At 41.2% G+C, this 24,374-nt stretch overlaps 1 protein-coding gene across 1 annotated transcript; it reads left to right on the top strand.

Annotated features, from left to right (window-relative positions):
- Positions 1–9,449: 9,449 nt before the first annotated feature.
- LOC139389624 (small ribosomal subunit protein mS27-like) lies at positions 9,450–16,928 on the top strand. The gene is made up of 11 exons (XM_071136481.1): positions 9,450–9,543; positions 9,867–9,944; positions 10,379–10,449; positions 10,864–10,922; positions 11,305–11,419; positions 13,676–13,754; positions 14,222–14,337; positions 14,662–14,764; positions 15,024–15,166; positions 15,977–16,150; positions 16,361–16,928. The coding sequence occupies exons 1-11, from the start codon at positions 9,468–9,470 to the stop codon at positions 16,601–16,603; spliced, it is 1,257 nt and encodes a 418-aa protein (XP_070992582.1). The 5' UTR covers positions 9,450–9,467; the 3' UTR covers positions 16,604–16,928.
- The last annotated feature ends 7,446 nt before the right edge of the window (positions 16,929–24,374 follow it).

Here is a 24,374-nt window from a genome sequence, read left to right as displayed (position 1 = left end):
GTATTTTCACCAGGGGTGACAGCTTTGAGATTGGCCTATAATTATTTAAAAGAGTTGGATCTCCCCCTTTTAAAAGTGGTAGGACAAATGCTGATTTCCAGATCTTTGGAATTTCATCACATTCCAGGGTTAGATTGAACAGAGATGTAAGTGGTTCAGCTATGAAATCAGCTGCCAGATTTAAAAAGCAGGGATCCAAAAGATCAGGACCTGCAGGCTTTCTCTGATCTAAGGATTTCAGGGCTTTATTTACCACCTGCACTGAGAATGGCAAAAAGCAAAAAGTTTGACCAGCTCTCACTGGTTCATCCACACATCCACTCAGAATAACCATATCTCCACCTTAAAGCTGTTCCAAGATGGCTTAGCAGTTCAGACGTCTTTTGTCCTCGTCTTGTCGTGTCCCGTATATATATATATATATATTTACAACTTTTTTCGCCTACCTTTTTATATATATTTGTTTTATTTTCCATAAACTCATCTTCAAAACACTCTCCTGCAACCCGCCTCACCAATTTAGATTTATAAAAAAAAGAAAGTATTATTTACCTCAAATCTGTAATCCTCCATAGAAGCTAACCAGAAGCTAACCAGAAGCTAGCCAGAAGCTAATCCAGAAGCTAATCAGAAGCTAATCAGAAGCTAGTTAGCTTCTCTACTGGCTTATCGTTAGTATTCAGCTAACCACGGTTTGTGGTCATCAGCTATCCTTTAGCTAGAAAATCTATCGGCAGTTTTGTACGGCGCGGCTCGGAACGGAACACACCGGACCTATTTTTCCATGTCCCTGGATTTCAACCGCTAACTCTGGACATTCATACCTGGATCTCGCAGCTAGCTAGCTGCTATCCGTGTGACTATCGGCTTTCGTCGATTCCGCAGCAAACATCAATTATTCCGGAGCTAGCCAGCTGAAGAGTTCCATCAATCACTCCTGGGCTACAATCACCTATCCGGACCCGTTTTACTGCCAACGCGGAGCCCCACCGGGCCTTCACAACTGGACTACTGACGTTATCTACCCGAAGGAGTCATCCGGCTGGCTCCTCCGTCGCGTCGTTACCTGAACGCCCATCTGCGGTCCGCTAACCGTTAGCTGTCTTATCGGCTGCTATCTGAATAGACCTATCAGACAATTTTTTTTTTTATATACATATATTTTTTTTCTTGGGCCTCTATAACTATATCTATTGTTTTTTTGTGTGATTTGGATTCATCCCCTCTACCACACGGAACCCCACTAATCCTACCAACGGAAACGCACGAGGTGGCTAATAACAGACCTCCATCCTATGCTAGCTTGCTACCGATGGCCCGGCTAGCTGTCTAAATCGCCGTGACCCCAACCAACCTCTCTACTCACTGGACCCTTTTGATCACTCGACTAAGCATGCCTCTCCTTAATGTCAATATGCCTTGTCCATTGCTGTTCTGGTTAGTGTTTATTGGCTTATTTCACTGTAGAGCCTCTAGTCCTGCTCACTAAACCTTATCCAACCTATTAGTTCCAGCACCCACACATGCGATGACATCTCCTGGTTTCAATGATGTTTCTAGAGACAATATCTCTCTCTTCGTCACTCAATACCTAGGTTTACCTCCACTGTATTCACATCCTACCATACCTTTGTCTGTACCTTATACCTTGAAGCTATTTTATCGCCCCCAGAAACCTCCTTTTACTCTCTGTTCCAGACGTTCTAGACGACCAATTCTTATTGCTTTTAGCCGTACCCTTATCCTACTCCTCCTCTGTTCCTCTGGCGATGTAGAGGTGAATCCAGGCCCTGCAGTGCCTAGCTCCACTCCTATTCCCCAGGCGCTCTCTTTTGATGACTTCTGTAACCGAAATAGCCTTGGTTTCATGCATGTTAACATTAGAAGCCTCCTCCCTAAGTTTGTTCTATTCACTGCTTTAGCACACTCTGCCAACCCGGATGTTCTAGCTGTGTCTGAATCCTGGCTTAGGAAGACTACCAAAAATTCTGAAATTTTCACCCCAAACTACAACATTTTCAGACAAGATAGAACTGCCAAAGGTGGCGGTGTTGCAATCTACTGCAAAGATAGCCTGCAGAGTTCTGTCCTACTATCCAGGTCTGTACCCAAACAATTTGAAATTCTACTTTCAAAAATCCACCTCTCTAAAACAAGTCTCTCACCGTTGCCGCCTGCTATAGACCACCCTCTGCCCCCAGCTGTGCTCTGGACACCATATGTGAACTGATTGCCCCCCATCTATCTTCAGAGCTCGTGCTGCTAGGCGACCTAAACTGGAACATGCTTAACACCCCAGCCATCCTACAATCTAAGCTTGATGCCCTCAATCTCACACAAATTATCAATGAACCTACCAGGTACCTCCCCAAAGCCATAAACATGGGCACCCTCATAGATATCATCCTAACCAACTTGCCCTCTAAATACACCTCTGCTGTCTTCAACCAAGATCTCAGCGATCACTGCCTCATTGCCTGCATCCGTAATGGGTCAGCGGTCAAACGACCTCCACTCATCACTGTCAAACGCTCCCTGAAACACTTCAGCAAGCAGGCCTTTCTAATCGACCTGGACGGGGTATCCTGGAAGGATATTGATCTCATCCCGTCCGTAGAGGATGCCTGGGTATTTTTTTTAAATGCCTTCTTAACCATCTTAAATAAGCATGCCCCATTCAAGAAATTTAGAACCAGGAACAGATATAGCCCTTGGTTCTCCCCAGACCTGACTGCCCTTAACCAACACAAAAACATCCTAGGGCGTTCTGCATTAGCATCAAACAACCCCCGTGATATGCAGCTGTTATGGGAAGCTAGAAACCATTATACACAGGCAGTTAGAAAAGCCAAGGCCAGCTTTTTCAAGCAGAAATTTGCTTCCTGCAACATTATCTCAAAAAAGTTCTGGGACACTGTAAAGTTCATGGAGAATAAGAACACCTCCTCCCAGCTGCCCACTGCACTGAAGATAGGAAACACTGTCACCATTGATAAATCCACCATAATTGAGAATTTCAATAAGCATTTTTCTACGGCTGGCCATGCTTTCCACCTGGCTACTCCTACCCCGGTCAACAGCACTGCACCCCCCCACAGCAACTCGCCCAAGCCTTCCCCATTTCTCCTTCTCCCAAATCCAGTCAGCTGATGTGCTGAAAGAGCTGCAAAATCTGGACCCCTACAAATCAGCCGGGCTAGACAATCTGGACCCTTTCTTTCTAAAATGATCTGCCGAAATTGTTGCCACCCCTATTACTAGCCTGTTCAACCTCTCTTTCGTGTCGTCTGAGATTCCCAAAGATTGGAAAGCAGCTGCGGTCATCCCCCTCTTCAAAGGGGGGGACACTCTTGACCCAAACTGCTACAGACCTATATCTATCCTACCCTGCCTTTCTAAGGTCTTCGAAAGCCAAGTCAACAAACAGATTACCGACCATTTCGAATCTCACCATACCTTCTCTGCTATGCAATCTGGTTTCAGAGCTGGTCACGGGTGCACCTCAGCCACGCTCAAGGTCCTAAACGATATCTTAACCGCCATCAATAAGAAACATTACTGTGCAGCCGTATTCATTGATCTGGCCAAGGCTTTCGACTCTGTCAATCACCACATCCTCATCGGCAGACTCGACAGCCTTGGTTTCTCAAATGATTGCCTCGCCTGGTTCACCAACTACTTCTCTGATAGAGTTCAGTGTGTCAAATCGGAGGGTCTGCTGTCCGGACCTCTGGCAGTCTCTATGGGGGTGCCACAGGGTTCAATTCTTGAACCTACTCTCTTCTCTGTATACATCAATGATGTCGCTCTTGCTGCTGGTGAGTCTCTGATCCACTTCTACGCAGACGACACCATTCTGTATACTTCTGGCCCTTCTTTGGACACTGTGTTAACAACCCTCCAGGCAAGCTTCAATGCCATACAACTCTCCTTCCGTGGCCTCCAATTGCTCTTAAATACAAGTAAAACTAAATGCATGCTCTTCAACCGATCGCTGCCTGCACCTGCCCGCCTGTCCAACATCACTACTCTGGACGGCTCTGACTTAGAATACGTGGACAACTACAAATACCTAGGTGTCTGGTTAGACTGTAAACTCTCCTTCCAGACCCACATCAAACATCTCCAATCCAAAGTTAAATCTAGAATTGGCTTCCGATTTCGCAACAAAGCATCCTTCACTCATGCTGCCAAACATACCCTTGTAAAACTGACCATCCTACCAATCCTCGACTTTGGCGATGTCATTTACAAAATAGTCTCCAATACCCTACTCAACAAATTGGATGCAGTCTATCACAGTGCAATCCGTTTTGTCACCAAAGCCCCATATACTACCCACCATTGCGACCTGTACGCTCTCGTTGGCTGGCCCTCGCTTCATACTCGTCGCCAAACCCACTGGCTCCATGTCATCTACAAGACCCTGCTAGGTAAAGTCCCCCCTAATCTCAGCTCGCTGGTCACCATAGCATCTCCCACCTGTAGCACACGCTCCAGCAGGTATATCTCTCTAGTCACCCCCAAAACCAATTATTTCTTTGGCCGCCTCTCCCTCCAGTTCTCTGCTGCCAATGACTGGAACGAACTACAAAAATCTCTGAAACTGGAAACACTTATCTCCCTCACTAGCTTTAAGCACCAACTGTCAGAGCAGCTCACAGATTACTGCACCTGTACATAGCCCACCTATAATTTAGCCCAAACAACTACCTCTTTCCCTACTGTATTTATTTATTTATTTTGCTCCTTTGCACCCCATTATTTTTATTTCTACTTTGCACATTCTTCCACTGCAAATCTACCATTCCAGTGTTTTACTTGCTATATTGTATTTACTTTGCCACCATGGCCTTTTTTTGCCTTTACCTCCCTTATCTCACCTCATTTGCTCACATCGTATATAGACTTGTTTATACTGTATTATTGACTGTATGTTTGTTTTACTCCATGTGTAACTCTGTGTCGTTGTATGTGTCGAACTGCTTTGCTTTATCTTGGCCAGGTCGGAGTTGTAAATGAGAACTTGTTCTCAACTTGCCTACTTGGTTAAATAAAGGTGAAATAAAAAATAAAATAAATAAATAAACAGGGTTGTACAGAGACAGAGGACACTGAATCAAACAGCCTACCAGATGATACATTACATCGCTTTCAGTTCGCTTTACTTTTTAACAGTTTGTCTGCGAAACAGTTGACTCGCAGTGATGCAGAGGTTTTCCTCGTAACATGACTGGATGGTCCTCCAGAAGGTCATGGTGGATTGACCGTCTGCCTCAGTCAGGAGGGTGTAGTTCTGTTTCTTATCCACCAAGGAGAATCCATTGCTTGTGGCATGATAATCCTGAAGGAGAGAAAATAAATACTGATGTTATCTGGAGAATGGATGCATAGAGCCTACCAGAGTTCTGTGTTATAAAGGTTTGCTTGGTGAAAGCAAAGCACAACTTTAGACAGGCCACAATCAACAGCCTGACCAACTCTGTGTGAGGCAAATAGTCACAGAAGATTCTGATTGGTTTTCTGATCCACACCCCTACCTTGGTTTTATGGTATCTGTGACCAGCAGATGCATATCTGTATTGATTTAAATAGATGATTTCCTTATATGAACTGTGACTCAGTAAAATCTTTGAAATTGTTTCATGTTGCATTTATATTTTTTTGTTCAGTGTATACAATGAGAAACTGCTTTTTACATTTTTTTTATTGAATCTTTATTTAACTAGGCAAGTCAGTTAAGAACAAATTCTTATTTACAATGACACCCTACTCCAGCCAAACTCAGACTACGCTGGGCCAATTGTGTGCCGCCCTATGGGACACCCAATCACGGCCGGTTGTGATACAGTCTGGAGTACACCTAATTGTGTTTGTAACTGGATCCTATCAAAAGTTATGATGGTTTGTTTAAACATAGTGTTACTTTGTACAACATCAATCATGACTGTTGCATGTTTTCCCCTTTTTTCTACAGCAAATGGCATCTCCAGTATGTACATTAGAAGCTTTATTATCGCTTTTACTTTATGATTGGACATTACTTTCAAATATTAAATGTGTACAAATTATTCGTTCATGGATTTAATTAAAGTAAATCAGGTTTTAGATTTGGATTTGTGATACCTCCATTATCAACAAAAGTACTTTAAAAAAAAAAAGCATCCAACCTAAAAACCTGGAATCATATTTGTATGTAGTGTAATTCTGATATTATTTTCAATTATTTGTGTTTTTCCTGTAATTGGTCTTTTGACCATTCAGATCAGCTCTGAAATAGATCTAATGTGAAAAGATCTGTTGTGATTGGTCAAAAGACCAATTAGTGGTAAAAACATCAGAACTGGGGTGCATGTTTCTTTTCAAGTACCTACATTATTTAACATAAGAATGTTAACAGTTCTAGGTTTCTGCAAATGCTTTTAAATCAGACAGGTTTACACAAGGTGAACAATACAAGGTCATTAACATAAATTAGTCTACCTTTAACATTGATCAGATCAAGCTTGCAGGGAACATAGCTCAGCCCAGCAACTGCCTTCCTTTCTGGACATCCTTGGCTGCTTTTACGCAGGCAGCCCAATTTTGATATTTTTTCCACCATTTGTTCTTTAAAAAAAATTATAGAAAAACCTATTTCCACTTTGACCTTATGGGGTATTGTGTGTTGGCCAGTAACAAAACTAAATATTAATTTAATCCATTTTAAATTCAGGCTGTAATACAAAAAAATATAGAAAAAGTCAAGGGGTGTGAATACTTTCTAAAGGCACTGTATCTAAATACCGAATACCGACCGGTATGTGCTCAGGGGCCCTGACCTCCAGGGGGCCCCCATTGATTTTCTTAGTCATTCTCACTCAGATATCATATCAACATGGCATAAGTCATTACAAAATGTGTAGAATTGCTGGAAATTAACTTTAAAATAGCAAACATTTCACTTAAACCCATGGCAAAATTGTAGAATTTTGCTTTAAAAGGCAACATTTTCTCTACACCACCATGGAAAAATTATTATATCTCAGGAAATGAACTTTAAAACTAAAAACAATTCTATCCACCATGAAGAGGAGGGACACTAAAATATTTTGCCGCGAGGTGGGGCAACCAAATCTCACTTAGGGCCCCCAAAAGGCTATAACCGGCCCTGCACCTAATCATTAAGATTGGAGCAGGGTAAGCCCGATGATCCTATATCAGTGGTTTGGAAAAATGTTTCTTATTACCAGCTAGTAGCTAGTGAAATTGGTTGTTGGGCTGGGTTGCTGTAGTAAATGTCCAGCCTGTAGAAGTCATCATAATCCTGTCCTCTAATAGGGATGCCAGCAAATGTCTGGAAGATCAAAAGCCTGGAATGGAGAAGACAATGAAGAGACAGAGCTCAGACAACATGCGTGTGGATGTGTGTTTATGCATGCATGCGTGTATGTATTAGTGTCCCCAGAACGGGGCAGTCTCTTACCCCTCATCCCACAACCCAGGCAAACACCACTCTGAAGCATTCATCCGCTGGTCCCCCCGTGAAGCATTTCTGCACGTAGGTCTGGTTCAAAGACAAGGGGCAGCCATAGACCAGCATGTGGTGGACCAGGTCCAGGTGCTCAATCATCGGCTCAATCTGAGATCGATAGAGAGAGAGGGAGACATGGGAAGGAGTAGGGAAAGGTAAGAGATGTTAGAAATCTTTATGGATAAACGTATGATGTAATTGTAAAATGCTTAGACCATAAAATGAAAGTGCTTAGACCATGAAGTGAAAGAGGGGTAATTTACACAAATGATGTGATTTTTCCTGTTGAGCTTTGGCACCTTTGTGACCTTGCAGTGGTAGTATGTACTGTATGTTTGACAGGGACAGTAACTGGCAATGGAAGAGGAAGTAGTGTGTTAATACTATGTGTTGCCAGTCCATTTTGTTCCAGTCACATGTTGTAAGCTAAGGATACTACCTCCTGATACCAATATCCCAATATCAAATAAATTCAATTTAATTCAATCATGTTTGACCCATTCCTGCCCAAGAGTAAAGTAAAATACAGTACTTTACTTCAAACTAAAAGTCCTGCTGTGGCTGACCTAGAGGGACAACATGATCCTTTTACAGGACATCATGTGCGTGAGGTAATTCTTACATTCTCCCCAACAATTTCCAGATAATTGATGTACAGGAGCCTGTGTCTGGGCATGAACTTGAGCAGGTTCACCTCCTTTTGTCATCAGTTTCCCCATAGGCATTGATCAGCTTCACTTAGGGTTGCCAACTTACTCACTACCAAATAAGGGACAAAAGGTGGCGTGCCAGTGCACGGTGACACGTCGGTGTGGGAAAATACAGTGTATATTCATAGTCTTATTCAATTGGAAAGGCAAAAGGCATTATGAGTTATGTGAGCTAGGCAATTAGCTTTCAGAATGCGATTGTTGTCACTGCTCAATAACTGGTAAACGGAGAGGTGTTTTCCAAAGTTGACATTGGCATTATCTGCTGTATAGGCTGTGATGTGTCTAATATCCAGATCATGATTTTCCAGACAGTTCATCAGAGCTTGATGTATGCCATTTGCAGTTTCATCACTGTCTTCATGAAAGTAAAGCAACTTGCACTGCACTCCATCAGACACAGAGAAATATCTCATGCACACTGGAAACATTTATATATTTCCTTGTTTGAGGCATCACTGGCAACTGAGAAACACACGGGCTCATCTTCCGTAGGAAGATCGTCGAGTCACCACTGACAGCCTTAACCCACGTCTTTTTTGCTTCCCATTGTTTGCTGTAGCTGCACAGTCTTTTCTTTTTTGCCGGTTTATCCATATTTCCTTGATATGCCAAACCGACTGAACAACAGAAATTACTTTGCAGGAATTGGCGCGTTTACGCTATTACTGTGATTTGATGAATATACTGGACAAGGGCGATCCCGTATGACACAAACCAATTTAGCCCAATATAAGGGACATCCCGGCTAGTACGAGACAGTTGGCAACCCTAGCTTCACTGGACTTTCCAATAATAATAATATAACAATTTACATAAACATACAAGAGCATAGAAGAACAAAAGATACAGGTTGACGACTATGTGTGAAGAAAAAGACTATAGTAGGCAGAAGGCGCTTAAGTAGGGCCTACAGACTGCCGTGAGAAAATATTCTGGCCCAAACAATGGAAGGTACAACACTTGATATTACCAATGAATTAGCCACTGGGGCAATTGACATTGGATGTTCACCACAACAGGCGCTTGAGGCCGTACCAATAAAAGGGGTTCATTCAAATGTTATGTTTGATATCTTAAATTAAACGTATATAGTTACAGTATTTAGAAATATTAACGTAGTTTCTATTTCATTATTATATATTCAGTTTTTTATGGTGTTACGGTCCGCATTACAAATGTATTTGAGCACGGCTCTTTCTCTCACTCAAAATTGTTGTCTGTCATGGTGGTATCGTCCCAAGATGGCAGCCTCCCTGTTGCAACGCTGTTTAGGAGCTGTCAAAGTTATCCATAAATGTGGGACTTACAGTTTTATAGGTACATATTTGTATATGTAAAATATAAGTATTTAAATCAGTAACATTTGCTATCATTGATTGATTCATTTTTTTCCCGAACCATTTTTATCTTTCCAAGCGAGTAGCTAGCAGGCTAGCCATATGGCTAGCTACCTAAAATTAATCCATTCTGACATAACTTATAACTGTCTAAATAAGATGCATCTTCTCCCGTTTGTTCAATGATTAACCTTAGTATTTGCTTGTACTGAAATCGCAATTAATTGCATTGTGCATGTTACCTTCAGTTCCAGCATTGTCTACCCAATGTAACTTGTAATCATTATTGTTTATATCCTACAGACAGAAGATGTCTACTTTCAGCAGCATACACAGACACCAAATTATGGGAGGAGAGAGAAAAAGATCATCAAAATCTGGGTAAACTATCCACCCAATACACTCTTTACCAATGATGTATTGTTCATTACTAACCATCCCCTTTGTCACTACCCATCACAACTAATAAAAAGTGGATCTCAAACACAGCTGTCGCACATTAGCTGTCAAGTAAGTGGACATGACATCAGTTGTGTTTTAGTTTTTTGAAACCCATGTGAATATAGAATAGACATTCTGTGCATAAGTACCCGAAGACATAACAACTGTAAGTCGATGACAATGTCTATGAGTGTCTGCACCAAATGAACACAGGAGGGCAGTGTTAGCTAGCTACGTATTGACAGTTACAATACTGTGTCATTCATACTGTAAAATGCTTCAAGGGTTGAAATCATATTTTTAAATGGCAGAGAGTTTGAGCTTGGACTAGTTGTTGTGAAAGTAAAGCTTAATGTGAGTATGCCATCCTACAGCATTGATGGCCGCCTTGATGGACAGGATTTATGACCGAAACTTCCCTGTCAGCTCTCTGACAATATCACGGGTAAGAGCATGTTAGAGTGCAGAGAGATTACACCCTTCTAACCCAGATGTCAGCCTGTTTCTCCTTTAGAAAACTGCTTCATTGTCATATCTGGTACATTTAGGCTAAAACAGAATCCGATGTGTTGGCTAAAACTAGGGTTGCAAAATTTCAGAAACGTTCAATAAATTCCATCGTTTTCCCGAAATTCCGGTTGGAGGATTACTGGAATAAGGGGGAATAAGAAAGAAATCTGAAATCCTCCAACTAGAATTTCTGGAAAACCAATTCATTGAAAGTTCCTGGAATTGTGCAACCCTTGCCAAAAACAGAATCCAATGGGCACCCTAGCTAATATGATTTATGTTCCGCTCAACCTGTAGTCAAATTAGTGAAATATTCATCCATAATTTCTCTGTGTATTTTCTTTTTCAGTTTGTTGACAACATATCGTCAAGAGAAGAGGTTGATCAAGCAGAGTACTATCTTTATAAGTAAGCCTCATTTGCATGCCCTGTAAAATTATTTATTTGTTAGGGTGTTCACTTCCTGGTCTAAGATGCTTGCTAATCCTCTATGTGCAGACCTCTGTTTTGTCCTAGTCTTTTTTGGCGTGTTTATGTTCAGTCACATGCATGTTTCTTTGTTCTGTGCTGTGTTAGAGCTTTCCTGTTTTCCCCTTCTGTGGAATCTGTTTCTTATGTGATTAAAAGATTTACATGAATATTGTGTTGCAAGCCTATAGATTAAGAAGCGATTACACTTGACTTGACCCATCTATCAAAAAGGCATCATAATAATTACATAACAAAAGTCATAAACATTCATGTCTTGTTTGTTGTTGTTTTTTAATGTTTGAACATTTCTCTCCTGTAGATTTCGCCACAGCCCAAACTGTTGGTACCTCAGAGACTGGACCGTCCACAGCTGGGTGAGACAGTGTCTGAGATACGGGGCCAGAGACAAGGCCTTACACACCCTCAAGAACAAGGTAGTTCTACATTATGCCGAGCAGAGCCATAGAAAAAAGGTTCCACAAACTGTCCTCCATTTTGGCGCACAACCTTCCATGTTCATACCATTCTTTTTTATTCTTTTTTTATTTAGCCTTTATTTAAACAGGGAGTCACATTGAGATTAAAAATCTATTTTACAAGAGAGCCCTGTATACATCACAATAAAAACAGAATAATAAAACATACACTTCAATATGTGTATTTTTTATTTTATTTCACCTTTTATTTAACCAGGTAGGCCAGTTGAGAACAAGATCTCATTTACAACTGCAACCTGGCCAAGATAAAGCAAAGCAGTGCGACAAAAACAACAACACAGAGTTGCACATAAACAATAACACAATAGAAAAATCTATGTACAGTGTGTGCAAATGTGAAAGAGTAGGGAGGTAAGGCAATAAATAGGCCATAGAGGCGAAATAATGACAATTTAGCATTAACACCGGAGTGATAGATGTGCAGATGATGATGTGCAAGTAGAACAATGTAGAAAACAATGTAATTCAGCACACAATAATAAAATAAATATATTTAATAAAAGCAATCACATTCAACAACATAATCAATAATGTAAACTGCCTGAGTGGCACCACATGTAACTGCAGTGAACTCTGCAGATTGTTCCACAAATTATGTGCAAAAAAAATAAAAAGACTGAAGGGATCTCTAATGTTGTCCATTCCTGAGAATGGGTTTGGTAACTTATGAGTCTTATTAACTTAATTAAGGAAGTTACATATGTTTGGTGGTGGCAGGTAGCCTAGTGGTCAGAGCGTTGGGCCAGTAACCGAAAGGTTGCTAGATTGAATCCCTGAGCTGACAAGGTAAAACTCTGTCATTCTGCCCCTGAACAAGGCAGTTAACCCACTGTTCCTAGGCCGTCATTGTCAATAAGATTTTGTTCTTAACTGACTTGCCTAGATAAATAAAGGTTAAATAAAAAAAATATGGAGGCAATTTCTGTAAGATTTATTTGTAAATAAATAAAAGAGAACGTAGCTCTTTTTACAGACATTTTTATACAGACTAAAATGATAAAAGTCCTACAATTGTGCTGTGATAAAACATATTGTGGAATGTTAGACTGTGTCCAAGGGTATCAAAACAGGTTGCCGCATGTAAACAATATCACCAACATCCAATACAGGGAGAAGAGTTGTTTGAACGATCTTTCTCCTATTATCAATATGAGGCATGATTTATTTCCATGTAAAAAAAAAAACATATTGGATCTAAGCTTCTTAGTCAGATTTTCATATGCGTTACCAAGGACAACTTGTCATCAATCCAGATACCCAGGTACCCTGGGTTAGAGCCAATTTCAGCTCCATTTGTTGCGCAAATATGCAGGTCCTCAGGGTCAACATTTTGTGACCTAGAGAACAGCATGAGCTTGGTTTTACTTGTATTTAACACTAATTTAAGATCTGTAGGGAATTTCTGAATTGAATCAAAGTCATGCTGAAGTTCACGAATGGCCTGCTGCACCAAGGTGGCACAGGACCACAAAACTGTGTCATCTACATAGAGATGAATGTTACAAGTATTAACAGTGTTTCCTATGTCATTAATATACAAGGTGAACAATAATGGACCCAAAATAGAACCCTGAGTTACACGTTTTTGAATCTCAAGAAATTCAGATTTAACCCCATCTTCTTCAGCAAAACTGAAATGGGGCGATAGTTGTGGAGATAATTATTCCCCCACCCTTATGGAGTAGTAGCACATATGTGGATTTCCATGCTTTTGGAATACTTCCTGGTAACAATGTTAAATAAAACATGTGGGATACTGAGCCAGCAATAAAGGGAGCTGCACGCCTAAACAGACCAGGCTCCAAATGATCAGCCCCTGTGGATTTGTTTTGTCTAGTGTTAGCGAAGCATCTAGGACTTCATTATCAGTGAATTTCCAAAAAGAAAACTGAACAGCATTTTCATTATCATTCAATAGATTTTCACCATCAGCATCCAAACTACACTTTTAAAGAGCTGGCTTTGAAATGCATTCAAATGTATAGCCTGCAGAGAAAAAAATGGTGATTAAACGCATGAATGAACATAAAATCCGTGGCATTCTAACTACAGTTGTATTGTCCAATACATGGTGCCTGTTGAAAACCTACATTCTAAAGAACCTCCATTTCTGAGGTTGACTATAATATTGCCGGGGGTATTTTTTTATTTTATTTTATTTTTTAAATTACCATTCTCTGTTTCTGTATTTAGGTGCAATATGGAATGTTCCCAGATGATTTCACGTTTAACCTGCTGATAGATTCCTTCATTAAAGATGAAGACTTCAAAGGTGAAGAGTCTGTGACGTCTGAAATTATTATTTGTCAAACTGTAAAGTTATCCCAGGACCCCTTTGGAAAAACTCAGTTAAACTCAACGAAACCAATAATGTACACTAGCGTTCAAAAGTTTGGAATCACTTAGAAATGTCCTTGTTTTTGAAAGAAAAACTATTTTATTGTCCATTAAAACATCAAATTGATCAGAAATACAGTGTAGACATTGTTAATGTTGTAAAGGACTATTGTAGCTGGAAACGGCTGATTTTGAAAAATGTTTACTAATCCAAGTTTATAATTTTAAAAGACTAATTGATCATTAGAAAACCCTTGTGCAATGATGTTAGCACAGCTGAAAACTGTGGTGCTGATTAAAGATGCAATAAGTGACCCCAAACTTTTGAACGATAGTGTATATTCTATATTCACACGGATAATATGTACCTTAAAACCTAAAAAGTTTGGTCTTCTTCTGTAGGTGCCTGTTCTGTCGTGGAAGAGGTGATGCTTCAGGAGTCTTTTGATCTACCATCAACACAGATCCTGTCCATGTATGCACTGAGCAGTTACCTTGCAACCAAACCAGAGCTCAGTGTAAGTAAAGTAGCATTCATTGCTTGGTACTGTATGTGCACCAACATGTTTGGAGAAGTTATCGTGCCAAAGTACAGTTGGAATGTTTGGATTGTGTAGAACTGAACGATTGTTGGAAACTTAAGGAGGACATAATCTTATTTATGTAGATAAGTTAAGTCTGATCCCAGCACAACATCATTCCCATAAAAAATATGCATATGCCGGAGTTTTGAATTCAGCAGCAACAGTTTTTTCTGTCTAAATGAGTTATTATGCTTTTTGTAAACGTTGTGCTTGTGCTGTCTGATGTGTGTGGTGTGTGTGTTTGTTGGTTCACTACAGGTGTCAGAGCAGAGGGCTCTGGGAGCAGCACTGCTGATATGTGGTTTGAAGCAGGACAATTCTACAGGTCTCAGCGCTCAACTGTTGGGTTGTGCTCTGCTAGGTATGTGTTCATCCAGTCATACCACAGACCTGGGCCTAAATCAAGTCCTTCCTCATGTTCCTAACCCTTTGGTGATGGCAGGAGGAGGTTTTCTCTCAATTTCTCAAGAATCCCTTCTCTTCATCTTCTTGTCAAACATCATTGAAGTCAACCTCTCTCTCTCTCCATGCCACATGGTTTTTGCCCTGGTTGTCATGTTGTGCTGATCAAGTCTCTGATAGTTTCCTCTCCCTGCTCCTCTCTCTTTGTCTGTCTCTAGGTAAGGTGGAGATGGCGGCTGGGATCCATGCTGTGTTCAGGGGCATGCCTCTGATGTGGACCCCAGGGTATCTGGGCCGGGCCCTGGCCATTATGGAGAGAGTAGCTGCCACTCCTGGAGATAGAAAACTATCAAAGGATGCCGTACGTTGCCTACTTACCAATACATGTCTCAGTGCTGTACTTTCTGTAATTCTTCAGTTACTGTCTCACACTAACAACATTGTTAGTAACACATTACACATGTATAATAGTAACTCTTTGTAAAGCGTGCAACACGAGTAAGAAGCATGCAGTTTATACTGTAACAGAGCTTATTGTTAGCAATTTCAGTTAACTCATCAAATAACACAATTACCATATGACACAAACCTGGTGGCAGTAGAAAGCTGTTATTGTCCAGGTAAGATGTATGACGCAGTCTTTCTCTGCAGGGCTTAGTCATATCTGTGTTATTTATACCCTGACACACGTCAGTGCACCCTGGTGCAGCACTCTTCTAGCCCTGTCGAGTTAAATAGTTCAACTCTGAACAAAGTAATGTGATTTATGGGAGTCTGGAGCCCAGGGGAAATCTGTAAGAATCTGTCCTTTGGGCACCAAACCAGGTTTGCTAGAAAGCAGGACAGTGTCAGACCTGATGGCTCTGTGTAGGTCAGGACGGACAGGACCTATTAATTGTGTGTCATTGTCTGTTTGCGTTTGTTTGTTTTCATGTCTGTCTTTTGTCCTGATGGACTTCTGAGAGGATGCTCCAGTGTGGCTTCGCTTCGCAAGTTATTGTGTCTGTCTGAGTGCAGGTCCGGCGGTCCCAGTTGTGTTTTTCCTTACATATGTGTGTGTGTGTGTGTGTGTGTGTGTGTGTGTGTGTGTGTGTGTGTGTGTGTGTGTGTGTGTGTGTGTGTGTGTGTGTGTGTGTGTGTGTGTGTGTGTGTGTGTGTGTGTTTCTCTTAGGTTGATTACCTGGGGGGGCTGCTACAGGACCTCTCCTCTGCTTTGGACTCCAAGTCCTCTTCTGTTGAGGACGAGTTAGGAGGAGAGGAGGAGGGGAAGAAGGAGGAGGAGGATGAAGATGAAGACGACCAGGCAGAGAGAGAAAAACTACCGCTCTATGCCAGCAGGTTCAAGGTAGAGACTGGGCAAAGATCTATCAGTCAAACAGGGAAAGAGTGTGTATGGACAGTACGTGTATGTTGTGTTATGATTACAGATTTCTCATTTTGAGAAGGTGAATAAATTGCTATTAAGCACTCTTAGTCTATAACAACAGTTACACTTAATCACTCCTTTTCCCTAGACCCCATTTCTAACCACCTCCTCTCCTCTGACCGTGTGTAGGAGCTGAGTGGGCAGCTCCAGTCTGGGGGTAAGGTGGACCCTAGTCCCCTGCAGGTGCTGGTCTCCAGCCTGGTCCAGCAGGGCCTGGCCTCAGCAGAGGGCCCTGACATGGAGCAGTACCAGAGGAAGGTACGGGAGTGGGAGGCAGAGAGGCAGCAGCTCATCAGAAGAGAGAAGGAGATGAGGGAGAGGGCTGAGGAAGAGAGAGAGGCCCGTCAGGCAGCCAAGGCAGCCGCACAATAGCGCTGAACACACAGCTGGATGGTGTTCATGGTGCATTCCTTGCAGTGTATACCACCACAAAGCATCAATACATATTCCTGGTACTTTTTCATAACCTGTGGGGTCTCTACATCGTCTGCAGTGAAACATACATGAAAAGTGAGGGTCGTTTTTGAAATATATAATATAATCTGTTGTCTCCTGAAATCAGTTTATTTCATGTAACCTTTTTGTTGGTGTCTTTTGTACAAATGCCATTCACAGTTTAGCAATGTACCGTGAACAAGATGTCAACTCCCCATGATAGAAGTTTGTCTGTATTAAATTATCATGATCAACAAATAATGATGATTCTTGACTTGCTTTATACTCAAATATGAACAAATCAGAGAGCTTCGTTTGTAGTTACATGCATTGTTACACATAAGACTCGTAACCTCTATTTCATCCTTAGCTTCGTTTTCTTGAGATTTCTGAGTTTTCTTCGAAAATATGTGGTATTTCCTCTTGTGGACAGCAACTTGATGTTTTTGGTCTAGCTCCAGTCTCGTGATTGTTAAGCCTGATGGCCACTATGACCTCATGTAAGCAGAAAAGGAGGAAAGCGGGGGAAATCATGGCTTCACATCCTCCCACTCCCTTTCCTCTCTTCTCTCAGAATGAGGTGTTTGTGAGAGCACATGTAGACCTTTGTGTGTGTGTGTGTGTGTGTGTGTGTGGGGGGGGGGGGGGGGGGGGTGTGTGTTATACAATCCTAGGGGAGCTGATGACTGATCTAGGGAGAACAAAGTTTGTTCTTTACACAGGCGTGAATACAGTTGAATTTCTTAGCCTTATCCTGTCGGCCATTGCCACAAAGAAAAACACACCGTCACAGATCCAGATCGTAAGTGAATTGCTTGGCCCTTGTTTAGAAGTTGACAGGTCTTTATGTGTCGTCTGGAAATCGACAGTATCAACAGTGGCATAACAGTAAAGTAAGAAGACTAAAGTATCTTAGTAAACTTTAATAGACGTCAACTAACTGCAACAGGCTACTCAAATACCACAGGCTCAATTATTACTCAATTACCACTCAATACTCAAATACCACTCAGTATTTCAGGCTAGGCTATCCCTGTTATTTTTTGTTTGAGGGAGATAAGTAATCAATGAGGAAAAAGAAGTGGCTCACAATGTGTTCATTCCACATTATGCTATTGCCCATTCATGGCATGGGCTTGGGAAACTGCCTGCTATGCAGACGAAGATGAATATAAGGCACAAATACTTTGTCACAAACGAGCCATTGTTGTCTTGAGGCTGTTGTTTTGAGGCTCCACATTGACTCCCTGAGAGTTGGAATGTCTCTAGTTAGAATGATCTTTATTTGCTAAAAATAGTTATATTCTACGAGAGTAGAATTTTCCATTTGTAAATGGCCATGTCTCGGATCTGTTCAATTTAAGTTAAATAGAAAAGTAGAAAGCACACTTGCTTTTATTGAGAACTAAGAGGATCTGAAAGTGTGTACTAAATATTCTACTAGTTTATCAATGTATCTTACAAAAAAATACAAATTTGCACTTTCTCATATATGCGAAATAGACGATCCATGAATGTAAACCTTGTCCCAAGCATCCCTCATCTCTATCAGAGTATATAATGATCTTTAGATTTCACCCTTCCTACGTGCAATATGTGCTCTCACATTTAGCCCTTTCCCAAAAACAGTGTTACATCTAATCATGTTGAAATGGCCAGATGACCCTGTCTTCATGTGATAGGGTTATGCATAATCAATACAGTGAGAATAGAGACCTCACTGATCTCCTGGCAATGTACAATTTCTGCTTTGATCAGCATTACTTTAGAGGGAAATTATGGCCAGGTCATCATGGTTAGTTGATGGTTCATTATACTTTAGTGAGGATGACTAATATTCTATCAAAGCTTATCTTATCTCACAATGATTCCATTTCTCCTAACCTAAGGCCAACAAAAGACTCCTTTTGGGAACATCCGTCATTTCTGTTTAGAAGTCTTTTCTATCTCTTTGGTAATTTTTTAAAAGCATTTTGGCTCAATAAAGTATAGGCCTACTATGGAACATTAAAAAAAAAAACTTTACTTGTCAAACACAATTTTCAAAATAAATGTGACATTTGGGTCTCAGGCTGTCCTTCCACCAGGTGTGCAAGCAGCGAGTGAAATGAAGCCAATCAGCGTGTCTGATAGTCAGGAAGTCTCTTATTCAGGTCACTGGTTATTGGAAGCTCTGACTGCGATGGTTGAAGTGCACTAAAAGTCTCAGGTTTGGGGTTGTGTCTAATTTGGAACGGTAATGTAGTCCCAAATAGCTGGCCATACGTGGCTCAAACTCTGTCATGGTCTGTTTGAGAACACTAACAGCAAATTGAGTAGAGAGGATTTCCTAGGAAGGAGTAACCATCAATAATGTTCCATGTTTGAAGTGTGGTGCTGATATACAGTACCAGTCAAAAGTTTGGACACACCTACTCATTCAAGTATTTGTATTTATTTTTACTAATTTAGTGAAGACATCAAAATGATGAAATAACACGTGAAATCATGTAGTAATCATGAAGAGCTCCCGAGTGGTGCGGTGGTCTAAGGCACTGCACCGCTGTGCTAGAAGAATATTACAGACCTTGGTTTGAGTCCAGCCTGTATCACGATTGGCCCCGGGTAGGCCGTAAATGTGAATATCTTCTTAACGGACTTGCCTGGAAATTCAAAGTGTTAAACAAACTAAAATAATTTTTGATTCTTCAAAGTAGACACTCTTGGCATTCTCTTAACCAACTTCATGAGATAGTCACCTGGAATGCATTTCAATAAACAGGTGTGCCTTGTTAAAAGTTCATTTGTGGAATTGTTTTCCTTCTTAATGCATTTGAAACAATCAGTTGTGTTGTGACAAGGTAGGGGTGGTATACAGAAGATAGCCCTATTTGGTAAATGACCAAGTCCATATTATGTCATGAACGGCTCAAATAAGCAAAGAGAAATGGCAGTCCATCATCACTTTTAAGACATGAAGGTCAGTCAATCTAAAACATTTCAAAAACTTTCAAGGTTTCTTCAAGTGCAGTCGCAAAAACCATCAAGCAATATGATGAATCTGGCTCTCATGGGGACCACCACAGGAAAGGAAGACCCAGATTTACCTCTGCTGCAGAGGATAAGTTAATACCTCTGCTGCATCACATCAGGCTGTGATTGGGAGTCCCAAAGGGCGGTGCACAATTGGCCCAGCATTGTCCGGGTTTTGCCGGGGTAGGCCGTCATTGTAAATAAGAATTTGTTCTTAACTGACTTGCGATACTCCATCCCATCTGGTTTGCACTTAGTGGGACTATCATTTGTTTTTTGACAGGACAATGACCCAACACACCTCCAGGTTGTGTAAAGGCTATTTGACCAAGAAGAAGAGTGATGGAGTGCAGCATCAGATGACCTCGCCTCCTCAATCACCCGGCCTCAACCCAATTGAGATGGTTTGGGATGAGTTGGACCGCAGAGTGAAGGAAAAGCAGCCAGTAAGTGCTCAGCATATGAGGGAACTCCTTCAAGACTGTTGGAAAAGCATTCCAGGTGAATCTGGTTGAGAGAAGGCCAAGAGTGTTCAAAGCTGTCATCAAGGCAAAGTATGGCTACTTTGAAGAATCTAACATTTTGTTTAACACTTTTTTGGTTACTACATGTTCCATATGTGTTATTTCATAGTGTCGATGTATTGACTACTATTCTAGAATGTAGAAAATGGTAAAAAAAAATAAAGAAAAACCCTTGAATGAGTAGGTGTGTCCAAACTTTTGACTTGTACTGTATTTCCAGTGGTGTTTTAGAACAATGCAGATAGAAATGTAATAAATAAGGCGTCAAAATGCTCTATAGCACACAACATGAGTTCATCAATGTTCTATTAAATACATTTCTACTGTATCTGAACTAATATACATTATAAAACATACTGTACATTAAAGTGCTTGTCTAAAGGAATGTTGTATGTCGTCCTGTTTCAATATGTTTTCTGATATGACACATTTAGTGATGGCTATTTAGAAACTGTGAGAAAACCTCTTGACTTCCGAAGAGTGTTCCATCACCCCTGTAGAAAACTCAGTGTTCCCTCAAACGACTGTAGTGCTGGTCCTCAAAAATGCTTCATCAACAAATGCTCATGTTATTCTATTCCTCCCCTGTGCTGCTTGTTTTCTGGAATTACAAATTGAAGTTCCCAGAACTCTTTTCTCTCTTGATTTCTAGATGTGACGTACAGATTTGTATTTGTATTTATGAAGGATCCCCATTAGCTGACTTGGCAGCAGCTACTCTTCTTGGGGTCCATATGTAATGGGAAGGGAAAATGTTCTGCAGCTTGTGACATGACAGCATTTCCCCTGTGTGTGCTGTGTCTGTAAATACTTTAAAACATATTATAGGATAAGATGCTGCAAGGGTATGTTTTTGTTGGCTAAGCAACTCGCAGTGCTGGTGTCTCTGGAGAGAAGTGTTTATTAATCTAAAGTACTTCATCAAGAAAAATGCTGCATACTTAACAATTTAAAGCCCGCTAAAGATTCATGAGAGCAAATAAGATCAAACTGATTTGTTTTGAGGGTTTGCAGACGTGTTGTTATGTTTATACAGAATATTTCACAAACATGGCAAACGTGAAAACATTAAATCTGCATTTACAAATGAGATTACTCTCATTGCTCTCTAATTTCTCTCTGTATTCCCCTTCTTCCAAAAACAGTAGCCTACATAAACAGTATCTCCTGACTGGTAGTAGGATCTGACAGAAGTTCCTTCAGCCTCCAGACATGGCCTGAAATTAAACACATGCCTTTGAAGTCATTCAATTCAAACCAATGAATAACCTACTACTTCTAAACCTGTATAGCTACAGCTTTAATAACTGGATATACAAACAATGGTCTGAAGGTTGTGAAGAGAGAGCTTTGATGAAGATACTGTCTGAGTGACCGTACAGTAAGTATGAGTTATGAGGGAGCCCTCAGACTCTGGGGACACAGCAATTCTACTGCCCTTCTGACGTGGTCATGGTATACAGTACCAGTCAAAAGTTTGTACACAACTACTGATTACAGGATTTTTTTCTTTATTTTTACTATTTTCTACATTTTATAATAATAGTAAAGACATCAAAACTATGAAATAACACATATGGCATCATGTAGTAACCAAAAAAAGTATTAAACAAATCAAAATAGATTTTATATTTGAGATTCTTCAAAGTAGCTACCCTTTGCCTTGATGACAGCTTTGCACACTCTCACTGGGCAACATTGAGAGAGAGGTAGGGCTACAGTACTGTAGCAGTATGTAAACAAATTAACCTTTTTACATTTGAGGAAGTAGAGTACAATCACAACACTGAATCTGACTAAGAGTGGAACTAGCAAATATAGTTGAATGAAATAATCATAAAATGATTTATAGACAAATTAGACATACTGTACAACCTGTGAGATGGGAAAGAAAGGGAGGTAGTGCTGGGTCTCAATAAGAGACTTTATTGAAAAGGCTTACTTACTTAACCTGATTAATGGGTTTATTAAACTAAATGATTCATGTATTAGAATGGCGCCGAAGGAGATTGCTGCCGTTTTATGATCCTGTAACCCATTGTGCTATTGTGTATGTTTTTCACGTTATTTGTAACTTATTATGTACATAACATTTCTGCCACCGTGTCTTATGACCGAAAAGAGCTTCTAGATATCAGGACAGCGATTATCCACCCTGTACTGGAGGAATACATTTTCTTCAACGAGTCGGACGGATGGGAAGGATTTACTTCAGACGCCCGACAAGGGCCTCGTCCCCGTCATTCGCAGGAGAAAGAGACGGAGGTATCGGGGACGAAGGTCCGGTGCCTTGTAAGGATCCTTCGCTGAGAGGGTAATCTACCGTTACCATCGGTCCTATTAGCCAACGTACAATCAATCGATAATAAAAATAGTCAAACTATAATCACGTATATCCGACCAACGGGACATTAAAAACTGTAATATCTTATGTTTCACCGAGTCGTGACTGAATGACATGAATCCCATACAACTGGTGGGTTTTAAGCTTGTTCGGCAGGATAGAACAGTCTATGTATATTTGTAAACGACAGCTGGTGCACAAAATCTAAGGAAGTCTCAAGGTTTTGTTCACCTGAGGTAGAGTATCTCATGATAAGCTGTAGACCACACTATTTTCCAAGAGAGTTTTCATCTGTATTTTCCATAGCTGTCTGTATACCACCACAAACCGATGCTGGCACTAAGACTGCACTCAATTAGCTGTATACGGCCATAAGCAAACAGGAAAACGCTCATCCAGAGGTGGCACTCCTAGTGGCCGGGGACTTTAATGCAGGGAAAATCTAATCCGTTTTATCTCATTTCTACCATCATGTTAAATGTGCAACCAGAGGGGAAAAAAACTCTAGACCACCTTTACTCCACACACAAAGACATGGAAAAAGCTCTCCCTCTCCTTCCATTTGGCAAATCTGACCATAATTATATCCTCCTGATTCCTGCTTACAAGCAAAAACTAAAGTAGGAAGCACCAGTGACTCTGTCAATAAGAAAGTGGTCAGATGAAGCAGATATTAAGCTACAGGACTGTACGGCTTGCACAAACTGGGAATATGTTCTGGGATTCTTCCAATGGCATTGAGGAGTACACCACCTCAGTCAATGACGTCGTCCCCACAGAAACTGTACGTACATACCCCAACCAGAAGCCATGAATTACAGGCAACATCCGCACTGAGCTAAAAAGTAGAGCTGCTGCTTTCAAGGAGGGGACTCTAACCCGGATCTTATAAGAAATCCCTCTATGCCCTCCGACGAACCATCAAACAGGCAAATCCTCAATACAGGACTGAGATCGAATCATACAACACCGGATCCGACACTCGTCGGATGTGGCAGGGCTTGCAAACTATTACAGACTAAAAAGGGAAGCACAGCTAAATTACTTCTATGCACGCTTCGAGGAGAGCAACACTGAAACATGCAAGAGAGCGTCAGCTGTTCCGGACGACTGTGTGATCACGCACTCCGTAGCCGATGTGAGTAATACCTTTAAACATGTCAACATTCACAAGGCCGCAGGGCCAGACGGATTCCCAGGACGTGTATTCCGAGCATGCGCTGACCAATTGGCAAGTGTCTTCACTGACATTTTCAACCTGTCCCTGACTGAGTCTGTAATACCAACATGTTTCAAGCAGACCACCATAGTCCCTGTGCCCAGGAACTTTAAGTTAACCTGCCTAAATGACTACGGACCCGTAGCACTCATGTCTGTAGCCATTAAGGCTGGTCATGGCTCACATCAACACCATTGTCCCAGAAATCCTAGACCCACTCCGATTTGCATACTTCCCCAACAGATCCACAGATGATGCACTCTCTATTGCACTCCACACTGCCCTTCCCACCTGGACAAATGGAACACCTATGTGAGAATGCTATTCATTGACTACAGCTCAGTGTTCAACACCATAGTGCCCTCAAACCTCATTACTAAGCTAAGGATCCTGGGACTAAACACCTCCCTCTGCAACTGGATTCTGGACTTCCTGACGGGTCGCCCCCGGGTAGTAAGGGTAGGTAACAAACACATCCGCCACGCTGATCCTCAACAAGGGGGCCCCTCAGGGGTACGTGCTCAGTCCCCTCCTGTACTCCATGTTCAGTGATGACTGCATGTCCAGTCACGACTCCAACACCATCATCAAGTTTGCTGATGACACAGT

This window comes from Oncorhynchus clarkii, chromosome 30 (assembly GCF_045791955.1).
Source record: "Oncorhynchus clarkii lewisi isolate Uvic-CL-2024 chromosome 30, UVic_Ocla_1.0, whole genome shotgun sequence".
NCBI classification, from domain to species: Eukaryota; Metazoa; Chordata; class Actinopteri; order Salmoniformes; family Salmonidae; genus Oncorhynchus; species Oncorhynchus clarkii.
Note: the sequence above shows the minus strand (reverse complement) of the source record. Positions and strands in the feature narration are given on the sequence as shown.